Raw genomic sequence first — 13703 nt, 5'->3', positions numbered from 1 at the left:
GTGTATTATTTGGATCGTAAAATATCTAGCTACAGCTGTATTACCCTGCAAAAAAATGGAATTGCACCTTTATGCATGTCGTTAAAAATCATACGACCGACGTTATAACGTTTTTTTGTGACCCTGATCTCAGGGTAATTGGAATAACTTTCCACGCATGCGCACTTCAGTTTGAACCAAGGCTGTTCATGATGGCTACGGATAGTGCCTTGCTATTGGGCTTGGTAGAAGAATTCGTTTTGGGACAACAGGACCGCAAGGCGGTAGACACCGCAACAGGTAGCTGCCAAAAGTATTCAAGTCAACTTTCTCTCTGATACGGCTTTTGAGATAAAAATCAATGAATGACACATAAATCGCGTGTGATTGATGTCTGGCAAAGATGCTAACTAGCAGCAGGCTATCACAAGTCTAAGCTACATCCTGTGTTCAACCGCACGCTATAGAAATAACAGACAAAAAAAGTTGGCCTGTTCAGCTTTTTTTTTGCACGTATACATCCTGGCGATCAATGTCTCTTAATTCAAAGGAATGTATTGACCGCTGTTCTTGGCCATAACCTGAATGGTTTTTAGCTAGCCAGCAGATCTGACCTGTTTGCTACAGCTGCACTAGGGTTGAACAGCATTTATGTGAATATTAAGACAGCTGAGTCAGCGCAATATTGCTCTGAAAATGTACGGTAATCCAGTAATGAGAAGTGCGTTGTACTCCGAATTGTCCCCTCTTTTACACCAAGCAGATTGTGGGACTATTAAAAAAACAGTAGTTACATATTCTCTGTGTACCTTTTGTGATAATGGGACAATTCGGAGTAAAATGCATTTGTAATCCCTGGATTGAGGTACATTTTCCGAGAAAAACTCACACAGGCTCCGTGGTATCTTAATTTACACAGGAGGAATTCTGTCCGACCCAAGTGCCGCTGTAAAACAAGCGGGTCGGGTTTGCTGGCAAGCTAGGTAGCTAGCTAGCTCGATCTGAAAAGGGTATTTCACAACGCATTAGACTCTGGAACTACTTTCCTGTCCCCTAAAGTGTCTGCATGATGTATCCTACTGACCACTTGTCTTTTCCACTTGTTAAATAAATGCATGTTTCAAGTTTTAATGTCACATGCACAAAGTACAGTGAAATGCCCTTTGTTTTCTTTGCATTAGAACTCAAGGCTGGACAGTTTACTATCCTGCAGTTGGTTGAAGCCTTGGGGTAATGTATACACAATCATCATTATTGTCCCAGTTACTAACAATGTCATCAACTTCAATGTCATGCAGTTCTAGCCTCCACTAACAAGTTGACCATCCTGTCTCTGTGAAGTTTGCATCTGACCAGCTCCCAACCCCAGACCCGAGGCCGTGGTGTCCAGCTCCTCTCCAATGTCCTACAGGAGTGTTATGGAGACCTTACAGAGAGAGAAGGTAGTCAACACTATAGCACCTCTTTGGCATCATAATCCATCTTTGCCATTTGCTTAGTGTGTGCTATATGTCCTGTCAATTTTATTATCTTCTCCTTTTTGTTTTGTCCTAAGTGGAAGTCCTTATAGTGTTTTATGAGAACAGATTGAAGGACCACTATGTCATCACACCACATGTCATACAGGGGCTGAAAGCGCTGGTAAGTCTCAAGCCGAGTAACCTCTGTCATGTTAAATTTCACAAGGATATTAGAGAAATGTCAATATTGTCCCGTCAAAAGTGAACTGAGCGGGAGAGGTGTTATCTTGCCTATCCCTGACGGACATTTTGAAATATCCTCTCAGACCAAATGCTCAGTGTTGCCGCCTGGGTCTGCAGTGTCCATTCTGAAATCACTATTCCAGGACATCCATGTGCAGGTAAATACACCCAACCTGCCCTGTCAAGTGTAAATTCTCCTAAGTAATGAGCATACAGTAGTTATTAAAGGGTTAATAAGCCCATGTGTTTCTTATACTGCAACACCCTGACTCTGTTTATCTGGTTTCTTTGTCTGTGTCACTACAGTCCCTGATGCTGGCGGAGCGGTCATGTGTTTACAACATCCTCATCCAGCTTATGGAATCCAGAGAGTCAGGTAAGAGCCCAGGTAGTGTGGTAGCTATAATGGAGAAATCTGCAGGGTCACGGAGATCCTTGTCGAGAGTGCTACAGCTTTGAAATAATTTGCGTGATTTATTCTGCATGCTACGTATTGGAAGGTTGTTACATTGATTGACTACTTTTCCCATCCCACAGAGCTGAAGGGCCTGGGTGCAGACTTTGTCTTCGGGTTTGTCCAGTCAGTGGATGGGGAGAGAGACCCACGCAACCTTCTGCTGGCCTTCCATATCGCTAGGAAGATTGTCCATGAAGGCTATGATCTTGGTGAGAACAGTCACGCGCGCTCTCACGTTGTTGTGCAGCTGTTGTTGTTCCAAAACTTTCGAAATGTGTTTTATGTACTTTTTCTTTTTAGTTGTACATGTTGTCGTCTTGTTCTTCGTTGTCGCTGAGGTTTACCGGGATTTGAGTGAACTAGTAACACGACCAACCAGAGGTGTACCATCTCGGCAGTGCTGCGAAGGACTTCATAAGATGATTGCACATTTGTTTCTATTGCGTGACGATATTTTGGTGCGACCAAATCACGGGCTGGTCCCACCCACTGAAAATGTTAGTGGCGCCAGTGCCACCAGGAGGGAAAGTTAGTCTGTAGCCCTACACACACACACACACAAACACACAAACACGTCTAGTCTAGAAGAGAGGTTTAAGCACCCTTTTATGTAGACCAGTATATTTGGGTTGAGATTTAATACATGTGTTATTATCATTTGCTTTTCCTTTTTATTTAACTTTTATCATGACCTTTTAAGTATATTTTATCTTAACAAGTATTATTCAATGATTCCTCAATTCTGAGAGTATGATCCCGTCTGTGTTTTATTTCAGGTAAATTCACAGAGGAGCTGTTTGAAGTGACATCCTGCTATTTCCCTATAGACTTCAGCCCTGTAAGTGTTAGTTTACCTACAGACTTCAGCCCTTGTAAGTGTTAGTTTACCTACAGACTTCAGCCCTGTAAGTGTTAGTTTACCTACAGACTTCAGCCCTTGTAAGCGTTTGTTTGCGAAGCTGCTGTGGACTTACACCAGTCAGGAGACAACGCTGATGTGAGACTCTGACCTGTGTGCTTTGATATCTGAGCCATGTGACACTGATTAGCATCTGGCAGAGGATTGTAGGAAATGGTTAACCCCCGGAGTTAAAATACTGACAGACAGCTTGTGTACCGTTTTATGTGATTCACGTTGATGGACAATTGAGACCAATTTAGAATTTACTAGAACCGTTTTCGATGATCGTTCATTTGATGAGCGTTTACAGCTGTAGGGAGGACCGTTTGATGAGCTGGACGTTTGTTCATTGAATGAAAACCGTTTTAATTGTTCTCTGTTTTTGAAATGGTTGACCCATAGAATGAGAATCATTCCATTTCAATGGGTTGACCACCATCTAACTCCATGACTGTGTGTTTGTGTGACCCCACCTAGCCCGCGAACGACCCCCATGGCATCACCCAGGAGGAGCTGGTCCTGGCCCTGAGGGTCGTGCTCACCGGAACACCACGCTTTGCAGAGGTGGGGGGGAGACATACTGTCCTCCACACTACACATACAGTAGGGGGTAAACGAGAACAATACACAATGCGTCATCTCCTCCCACATCCACCATGTCTGGCAAACGAGACAACACAATGCATAGCCTTTTAGGGCGTCAGAGGTGGTCTTTGTGTGTGGTTGCATGTTTGTGAGTGGCAACGTGGACACGGGAAATGGTTAGGGTCTGTGGGTGCGTCTGTAATCACATTTTCTTGTTCGCCTGCACAGTTTACAGCAGGTATAGAAGGTGTAGCTCTCTCAATCAATACAGTACATTAATCAATAATAGCAGTAAAAGGTTCAGGTAAATAAAAACGACAAGTAATAGAAGAGCTAGTATTTACACCATTTATGATGAGTAGTGACTTGGCCATGCAGTAGAATAAGCTATATAAAAGAACAGCAGCGTTCACTGTGTGTGTGTGTGTGTTTATGGTTGTTTGCGTGTGTGTGTGTGTGTGTGTTTGTGTATACGTTTGTGTATGAGGGTTGGATGGGTGTGTAATCAGAGCAAATGGAAACTATTTGCACCTTAGAGACTACAGGTTCAGGTCTGCTCAGGGAGACAGCTAGGGTTAGCTGTTCAGCAGTCTGACGGCCTGGCGGTAGAAGCTGTCTTTGAGCCTGTTTGTCCGAGACCCGATGCTCCGATACCACATGCCAAATCGGTAACGGAGTGAACAGTCCGTGGCTCGGGTGACTGGAGTACTTGACGACCTTTCGTGACCTTCCTCAGACACGTCCTGACCGGTGATGCAGCCGGGTTAAGATGCTCTCCATTGTGCAGCCTGTAGAACTTGGAAGAGGCACTGTGATTGGACCGTGTCAGGTCCTCTGTGATGTGCACGCCATAGGAACTTGAAGCTTTTGCTCCTCCGCTGCATCCCCGTCGATGACAATAGGGGTCGTGCCACCCCCCACTCCCCCCGTTTCCTGTAGTCCACGATCAGCTTCTTGGTTTTACTGACGTTGAGGGAGACATTATTTTGCCGGCACCACTCTGCCAGGGCTCTAACCTCCTCCCTGGAAGCTGTCTCATCGCCGATCCGGCCCACCTCCGTTGTGTCGTCGGGAAAACTTAATGATTGTGTTGGTGTCGTTTGTGGCCACTCAGTCGTGGGTGTACAGGAAGGGGCTGAGCACGCACTCCTGGGGGGAACCCTTGTGTTGTGGGTCAGCGTGGCAGAGGTGTTGTTGCCTGATTGGCAGACCCACCAAGGGTCTGCCAATCAGGAAGTCCAGGATCCAGTTGCAGAGGGAGGTGTTCATCAATCAAATCACATGTATTTATGAAGCCTTTTTACATCAGCAGATGTCACAAAGCGCTTGTAGAGAAACCCCTACCTAGGGACCTTGAGCTGAGTGTCAATGCAGGTTCTGATTTGTGGATTGTCTCGCTTCAACAGTTCCTGCTGCCACTGATCATTGAGAAGCTGGACTCCGATGTTCAGAGTGCCAAGCTGGACTCCCTGCAGACCCTGGTAAGACCTCGTCGGTTACCCCACCTCAGATCATCTTCACGCTTTACGTGTGCGGCAAACGGCATTCATGTCTTAATGGCCCGCGTTTTCTCCCCATGTTGCAGACTGCCTGTGCTTCTGTGTATGAACATAAAGACTTAGCCCAATTCCTACCAGGCCTTTGGGCCTCGCTGCGCAGAGAGGTACGTTTCAACGCAGCTTGGGGGCCAGCGACATATCAGTACGGTTTGTAAAAGAGTCCTATACGGTGAGCTGTGTTAAGGCTACGTGAGGAATCTTTGACAGCAGATCATCTGAATGGAGAGTTTTGTTGACCTCCCTGTGCAGGTGTTTCAGACAGCTAGTGAGCGGGTGGAGTCCGCTGGCCTAGCCGCCGTCGGTACCCTGACAGCCTGTCTCTCCCGCTCCGTTCTCAACTCCGACTCTGAAGACTCCCTCAATGTCTTCCTGGAGCTGGTCCTCAAAGGTACCACCTCAAACCTTCTGGTTCTGGGCACAAGCAGTGTTTGTTTATTGTCGTTGTGTCGCGGTGTGTGGGGACAGTCTATTCAGGAAATGTGTGAGAAGAGTCTGACTTGGCAATCACATTCTCCTCAGGGCTTACCACAGTAGTAGAAGCGTTAAATCAGAGAGTGAGAGACTGCGTGGGGGGTGGGGGGGTGTATATACACCTTACATAATAAAGGTACACAGCGTCCTGATAAAAACTCAGCAAAGAAAGAAACAACCCTTTTTCAGGACCCTGTCTTTCAAAGATAATTCGTAATAGAAAATTCAAAAGGCACTCGTACATCTGAGCGATCTTTTTGCAGGTGCAAAGATAATTTGTTAAAATCCAAATAACTTCACAGATCTTCATTGTAAAGGGTTTAAACACTGTTTCCTATACTTGTTCAATGAACCATTAACAATTAATGAACATGCATCTGTGGAACGGTCGTTAAGACACCAACAGCTTTCAGGCGGCAGGCAATTAAGGTCACAGTTATGAAAACTTAGGACACTAAAGAGGCCTTTCTACTGACTCTGAACTCTGACTCACAATCCCTCCATCAGTGCTCAGACTGTCCGCAATAGGCTGAGAGAGGCTGGACTGAGGACTTGTAGGCCTGTTGTAAGGCAGGTCCTCACCAGACATCACCGACAACAACGTCGCCTATGGGCACAAACCCACCGTTGCTGGACCAGACTGGCAAAAAGTGCTCTTCACTGACGAGTCGCGGTTTTGTCTCACCAGGGGTGATGGTCGGATTTGCGTTTATCGTCAAAGGAATGAGCGTTACACGGAGGCCTGTACTCTGGAGCGGGATCGATCTGGAGGTAGAGTGTCCTTCTTGGTCTGGGGCGGTGTGTCACAGTATCATCGGACTGCCTGCAACGACGACAAGCTCAATCGCAACGCTGTGAGTTACAGGGAAGACATCCTCCTCCCTCATGTGGTACCCTTCCTGCAGGCTCATCCTGACATGACCCTCCAGCATGACAGTTCCACCACCCATACTGCTCATTCTTTGCGTGATTTCCTGCAAGACAGGAATGTCAGTGTTCTGCCATGGCCAGCAAAGAGCACGGATCTCAATCTCATTGAGCATGTCTGGGACCTGTTGGATCGGAGGGTGAGGGCTTGGGCCATTCCCCCCAGAAATGTCTGGGAACTTGCAGGTGCCTTGGTGGAAGAGTGGGGTAACATTTCACAGCAAGAACTGGCAAATCTGGTGCAGTCCATGAGGAGGAGATGCACTGCAGTACTTAAATCAGATTGTTACTTTTGATTTTGACACCCCCCTCCCTCCCTTTGTTCAGGGACACAGCATTCCATTTCTGTAAGTCACATGTCTGTGGAACTTGTTCAGTTTGTCTCAGTTGCTGAATCTTATGTACATACAAATATTTTCACATGTTAAGTTTGCTGAAAATAAACGCAGTTGACAGTGAGAGGACGTTTCTTTTTTGCTGAGTTTATATAGATCTCATACACACACACCATCGCCAATGTGCCAACCCGACCCAATGTTTTTCTAGACTGTCAGCACCACCTGTGTGAGCCGGACCTGAAGCTAGTGTGGCCCAGTGCGAAGCTGCTGCAGGCTACCTCTACCGCCTCCTACAGGGCGAGCCACAGAGTTGCCGCCGCCGTCCTGCCGTCCCTCATAGAGCAGTACAACAGCCGCACACAGGTGAGTCACACCATCCAGCTAGGACGTTCCATTATCGTCAATGTTGGTGTTCGTCTCACATTCTTGACTGTTGGTCACAATTTGATTAGTTTGCCCATGGCAGCTTCATTACTGTATGAATTGGTGGCTTCCTGCATAGTCATACACAGTGTTATTGCGTTGTAAGTTATGGTCTTTTGTTTACCCGATATTGCCACCTGACATGTAGACGCCCTGTTATAAGTATCTTGGTTCTATCTTGCTTCCTATAGGTGCATGATGTTATCAGTGAGATCTTTCATATCTGTCTGTCTGCCCCCTGTGTAGTGTGCTCAGCGGCGCACCCTACTGGAGGTGTTACAGGGCTTTGTCCACCCGGTGACGTCATCAGAAGAGGGTAAGTGTAACGTCCTTTACTGTCCCTGTCTCTTTGCGCCACGTCTCGTTCCTCCTGTCCTCTGCCATTGTATGCCGCGGCTGCTGAACGTGTGAATTTACAGTGCTGCATTTCAGGGCCCCATTTGTAAGAGTATTTGAAGCCGGAACGCCGTTCGAGTTTGCCCATGCGTTATGACACTTAATGACAAATCGAGCTTTAGGAATGATGGTCATGTCCAGTCGTTTGTACTGTGCAATAACTCCCAGTCCCTCCTGAAATAGTTAATCTCTCCTCTAACCTTCCTGCTTTGTGTGGCACTGTGAATTGTTCCATGAACCTTTTCTCCAATTTGTCACACTTGCTCTCTCACAACACCCCCCTCTCTCTTCCTCTTCCCCCCTAGATGAGAGTGTGCTGTTGGACTTCAGGCAGTCTCTGTGCAGTATAGTGTTCTCTGCTCTGTCTGAGAGCAATGCTGACCTCCAGATCACATCTATGCGTGTGCTCACTGCTCTGGGCCAACAGACAGGTGACTCTCCTAACCTTTCAACCCCTCGTCCAATGAACGTGGACCTGAACCCGCTCCCAACACATTCGAGACCTTTTGAGCTCACCCCGCTGCTACACCGGTCAAAATGTTCAGCTTGTGCCTGTTACTGTGGGATAGAGAATACATTTGACTGGCCTTTTCGGTTCGTGCTACAGATCCTTTTACTACGCTGAGACGTATAGGTTGACATCTTCCACCTCTCTCCTAGGCCTGCTGTTAGAGTCAGATGTGGAGCTTGCCGTTGACCACCTCACCAGGCTCATCCTGGAGGAGGGAGATCCTAAAGTCAGGTTAGTTCCTGGTTTCAGTTGCTCCGGGAGGGCAATCCGAAGTCTATGATACCTAATCAATCAAATAACACAATGGCTTGGTCCTCCTCTCTCGTCTCTCTCCGTCTGTCCAGCCTGGCTGTGGTAGAGTGTGCAGGGGCTCTGGCTCGCCTGCACCCTGCAGCGTTCATCTCTAAGATGGTTCCACGGCTGAAGGACGAGATCTTCTCAGGTGGGTTAAGGTCAAAGGTTCGAAACGAAACGATGCCAACGAAGGTCTTCCCCCGTCATTACCGTGCCTTCAGTTGCATCGTTCTAACCAGAGGACCTTTACCCTACTGAGCCCTTCGCTCTCCTGTTCCCAGAGCCCATGGCACAAGGTGACAGCGCCACGCCGTCCCAGGAACATTCCCAGCAGGCAGTGCGTCAGCGCTGTGTGGCGGCGCTGGCTGCGGTGTCGTCGCGGCCCAGTTTGGTTCAGGAGAGCACACCTGTCCTGCTACAGGTCCTCACCTCTGCACACACTGGTATGTGTCACCGCCACATGCTCTTCTGTCATTGTTTAGGTAGACCCTTCTAAATATCTATGTTCCAATCTAATATCTAGATTCTGATAACGATGTAATCTCCCTCCCAACAGGCACTGGCGCGTTCTCATTGGAAGAGGTGATCTCTGTCTGCCACAGTCTGCAGAAGATAGCAGAGCAGGCACAGGACACTGAAGAGACCGGTAGCGTCTTCCATGATGTCATTCCTCGCCTGCTCGGGCTGGCATTGCAGGCAGCTTTGCAGGGTGAGAATATCCCAACCAACAGCCTGTGCAACACATTGTAATGTGAACCAGGAGGTACAACCTTTTTCATTGAACCAAGAAGTCCATTGAGATAAGAAATCTCTTTTTCAGAGGAAGGGTTGTACTGAGAATGTGTTGGTGTTTTTAGCGAATATATGAATGCAAACCTATGCAAGCAAAATGCAAATGGCCTCCACGTCATGATGTTGGACAGATAAAGGACTCTAAAGGATTTTTTTTTTTTTTTTGACTGACCTGGTGTTTCTGCTTCTGATTTGTATGTTAAGGTTCCTCAGGTCATTGTAGCCCGATACTAGAGGAGACTGTCCTATCAGCCATGGTACCCATCATCAGCACCACCTGTGCCCGCCTACAGTCCCGGTGAGTTGACATCACTGAGACAGCCAGCCACCCAGAAAAGACACACATCATTGATAATGGCACATTTGATGTTATATGTAAATATTTTGGCTTGGCGCTAACCACTGCTCCGTCACCAGACTGGCTGGCCAAACAGCCTCGCGGGCCGTGTCCCTCTTCCTCGACGGTGATGTTTCCTTCCTGCCAGAGAATGCCTTCCCCGCCCAGATCCAGCTCCTCAAGGTCAGGTTTCAATGCTAAAGACAACCAGCCATCTCCTATTGAAAACGTTTTCTTCACTGTTATACCTACATAGGACATCCCAGGGACAGGATGCATCCTGGGAATGAATAAAGCATTGTATCGCCGAGTGGTATGCGTTTGAGTGACATCTGCCTTTGACTTTGTCCTCCAGACGCAGGCAGGTGACTCCCGGAGCCAGTCCCAGATGGTGTGCCTGCTCATGGGTTGTGTGTGCTGGCTGCCACGGACCGTAAGACCCCTCCCCCCCATATGCCTCTGCACCTCATGACAAACCTTCAAAAGGACATCTTTTTAACATTGTACTGTTAAACGTTCATGCTAAGGATACCTGTTTTGTTGCGTGACACTGGAGGACTTTGCGCGTTGCCTACTTGTTAAGGTCTCTCTGACCGGTCACGCACATTTTTTAAATGGCTTAATTTCACCTGTGATCATAGACTGACTGACCGTGTGCCCCGGACAGGTGGAGGTGCCCCAGATGGACAGGCTGCTGTTGGAGCTGCTGGAGCTGAGCTGTACCTGTGACCATCCGCTCTCCTACACGTCAGCCGCCAAGTGCTACGCTGGGCTGGTCAACAAGAGTCCCGCAGGCGAGTCTTCCGGCCGTGTCCTTTGACCGAATGGGAGTTGGTGGGATGGTATATTAATCGTGTGTGTGTGTGTTTCTCTACAGGTGAAGCCCTGGACTCTCTGATAGACAGGACGTTAAAGAGGATCTCCACTGAGCTGGACTCTGCGTCCTCCCCAGTCAGAACGCAGGCGTTCACTCTGCTGCTCTGGGTTAGACCCCAGTTTACATTACTACTAATACGGAAGCATTCTATTAAGAACACCGGCCTACCTTCCCCTAACCCGGGCGGCGCTGGGCCAGTTGTGCGCCGCCCTACCTTCTCCTAACCCGGGCGGCGCTGGGCCAGTTGTGCGCCGCCCTACGGCAGTTTGTATCCATTACGTTCCACATTCCCCTTAGCCCATACTGAACTGTCCCTAGTACAACCCCTGCATCTCTAGACTAGGGATCACTGATACTACTACGGCCTTCTCTCCTTCAGGGCGAATGGTGACTTGCCTGTGGTACATTGTTGTTGTTCCATCCATTCGTTCATACAGTTGTGAATGTCTTTTCTTGTCTCTAGGTGTCAAAGGCTCTCCTCCTTCGCTACCACCCTCTGTCCACAGCCCTAACCGACAAGGTAAAAGGACAGTCTTAACTGTTCTGTGTCTCGTCACCCCCAGGGGAAAACCTAGCCTAATGTAACAATGAAATCTAGTCAAGACAAAGTTTTTTTTTTTGATTCCTTTTTGTATTGAGTTCACCTCAGTTTAGCAGTGGAAGTTAAGGGATGAGGCAAGGCTAGAGAAATGGCCCCCTACCTCAGTTACCTCACACACACCGCAGTAATCCTGTGTGTCTGTCGAAGCTCTTCTCCCTGCTCAGTGACCCAGAGCTGGGTTGGTTAGCGGCCGATGGATTCTCTCTCCTGATGAGTGACTCGCCGGACGTCCTGAACCGCGGTAGTCATGCCGACGTGCGCATCATGTACCGCCAGCGCTTCTTCACGGAGAACTCTGCCAAACTGGTCGAGGGCTTCAACTCCGCAGTCCAAGGTACTGTGAGGAGACGTTGCACGACAGACGCAGGACATGTGTTGTGATGAAAATGGTTTAGCAGTTTGAGAGTCCTGTTAATTTGACAGATTCTTCACTTCCCCTTCCTTCTATCCCTCTGCAGAGAAGAAGTCTGGCTACCTGAAGGCACTGTCTCACATAGTGAACAATCTACCCAGACAGGTCCAGCTTACTGAGCTACCAGCGGTAAGTAGACAGGACAGGGACCAGTGCCAGACAGGCGAACAAAAACAGGAACGCCTTAGAAATATGTATTTTCTCCATGAATATTGTGTTTTATGTCTTTAAATGTAAAACACATTTGAGAGTTTCATCCCATGTGAAATGTGTATTTTGTACATCTGTGAGGAACATTTTCTCACTCTGGCACTGTTTATCTTATGGGTATCGTGTGGCGTTGTCCCCCTTTTTCTATTCTCCTCTGTGCTTGGTCAGCTCCTGCCCCTCCTACTGGAGGCCCTGTCGTGTCCGGACCAGGGGGTGCAGGTGTCTACCCTGTCCTGCTTGCAACCGGTCCTCCTGGACCCCCCTTCAGCCCTCATCACCCAGCTGGAGGTGCTGGTGGGCCGCACTCTGGCGCTCACCACCAGCCCTACCATGGTATGTATCATGTTATAACAGCCACCACACAAGGAAGCGAAATAGCTAAGGGAGTCTAAAAATGTAAGTGTCGGGCAGAGGACGTGTTCTCTCTGTGACGGAGTTTGGGCCTCTTGCCACACAGTCCTCGTATCATTATTCGTAATATGCCATAGACCGATGACTCAGCTTCCGTTGATCGTAACAACGGACTCGGCGGTAGACCTCTCAGCCGTGTCCCCGCGAGCGTTCAATACATCTGTGCCTGTAAATGAAATGCTGCTCGACTACCAGCTCAGTCTTCAACTTGAAATGCAATTAATGGCATGAGCCCCAGAGTGCAACTCAGCGTTTTTGATATCTGGACGGTTCAGTATTTTAGCTAAGTAACCCTGAGTGTCATAGTCCCCATACAGTTACAATTCATGAAGGTTATTTTTTTTTTTTTAAGTCTGTGTCTGAGGTCTGTCTCACCTTGTCCTCACAGAAAGTGCGGATAGCCTCACTGCGCTGTATCCATGCCCTCTCCCGCTTTCCAGAACACGAGGTAAGACTCCGGCCTGCACTGCACATAACCGCAGACTGATGGACCTTTTTTAATAAGTTTTCGCTATTGGCCATGTCAACTGATTCATTATGAACTCTGGCCATTAACAAACCCTTCCCCCGGCAGATCATGCCCTTCCGTGCGAGGGTGCTGCGCGCCCTGGCTGCCCCCCTGGACGACCACAAGAGGGTGGTGAGGAGCGAGGCGGCAGTGGCCCGGAATGAATGGTGAGTCAGTGAGTTCTTCAAACATTCTCATAACTACAAGGGATAGGGTCAGTTGTGGCAATCTGTTGATGATTCCTGTTCATCTTCGAACAAAAGGCAGAATGCCAATATGACAATTACAATGCGTCTCTCTTCATGTGAAGGTTCCTTCTGGGGAGTCCAGGAGGCAGGTGAATTTGGCCCCCAATCCCTGACTAGGTGTGGGAGGGGACAGATGGGACGGCTTGCTCCTGAGGAAGAGGGCTTGGGGCTCTAGCGCTGCCCATGGAGTTTGGGACATCGCACCACCACCCACAGCACTTCATCGTGTACATGAGATTAAACACGGGCGGCAGGTAGCTTAGCGGTTAAAAGCGTTGGGCCGGTAACCGACAGGTCGCTGGTTCAAATCGACTAGGTGAAAAAAAATCTGCCGATGTGCCCTTGGGCAAGGCACATAACCCTAATTGCTCCTGTACGTCGCTCTGGATAAGAGCGTTTGCTAAATGACACACACTTTTGTTGTACTGCTTCTACCATCAAACGTGAGAGGAGTTAGGTCCATGCCACCATGCAGTGGCCAGTCTACGGGTGACAGCCTACTGCAACTTCATGGAAGGACTGAGCTGCACTGAAACAAGCTTGGCACAGAGAGAAGAAAACAATTTATATTGGGGAGAGGGGTGTTAATGAATGTGTGACCGATTACCCATGTATTATTCAATGATTGATGTGGTTGGCTAAACATTTCACTAGGCCAATTTTGAACCTCAAAATTATGCCGACGATGTGGACTATTTAAAATGTCTAACTTAAGCTGTCAATAAAACTTTTTTGTAAATGTATGAGTGCTTTAAATCAACAG

At 48.1% G+C, this 13703-nt stretch overlaps 1 protein-coding gene across 2 annotated transcripts; it reads left to right on the top strand.

Annotated features, from left to right (window-relative positions):
• The first annotated feature begins 167 nt into the window (after nucleotides 1–167).
• Nucleotides 168–13683, top strand: LOC135523877 (MMS19 nucleotide excision repair protein homolog). Of its 2 annotated transcripts, none has more exons than XM_064950874.1 (31): nucleotides 168–279; nucleotides 1161–1209; nucleotides 1321–1421; nucleotides 1535–1620; nucleotides 1766–1840; nucleotides 1989–2058; nucleotides 2220–2348; nucleotides 2916–2977; nucleotides 3518–3604; nucleotides 5032–5106; nucleotides 5211–5288; nucleotides 5434–5572; nucleotides 7129–7283; nucleotides 7590–7659; nucleotides 8045–8170; nucleotides 8400–8481; nucleotides 8595–8692; nucleotides 8826–8987; nucleotides 9101–9253; nucleotides 9541–9634; nucleotides 9754–9856; nucleotides 10035–10106; nucleotides 10341–10467; nucleotides 10551–10657; nucleotides 11014–11070; nucleotides 11299–11485; nucleotides 11610–11692; nucleotides 11942–12106; nucleotides 12573–12632; nucleotides 12759–12859; nucleotides 13003–13683. In XM_064950874.1, the coding sequence occupies exons 1-31, from the start codon at nucleotides 189–191 to the stop codon at nucleotides 13031–13033; spliced, it is 3075 nt and encodes a 1024-aa protein (XP_064806946.1). In that variant the 5' UTR covers nucleotides 168–188; the 3' UTR covers nucleotides 13034–13683. The 2 variants fall into 2 exon arrangements, with proteins under 2 accessions (XP_064806946.1, XP_064806945.1); XM_064950873.1 differs by having other exon boundaries at nucleotides 10029–10106.
• The last annotated feature ends 20 nt before the right edge of the window (nucleotides 13684–13703 follow it).

This window comes from Oncorhynchus masou, chromosome 31 (assembly GCF_036934945.1).
Source record: "Oncorhynchus masou masou isolate Uvic2021 chromosome 31, UVic_Omas_1.1, whole genome shotgun sequence".
In the NCBI taxonomy this organism is placed as follows: Eukaryota; Metazoa; Chordata; class Actinopteri; order Salmoniformes; family Salmonidae; genus Oncorhynchus; species Oncorhynchus masou.
The sequence above is the reverse complement of the archived record's forward strand: the minus strand, read 5'-3'. Positions and strand labels throughout refer to the sequence as shown.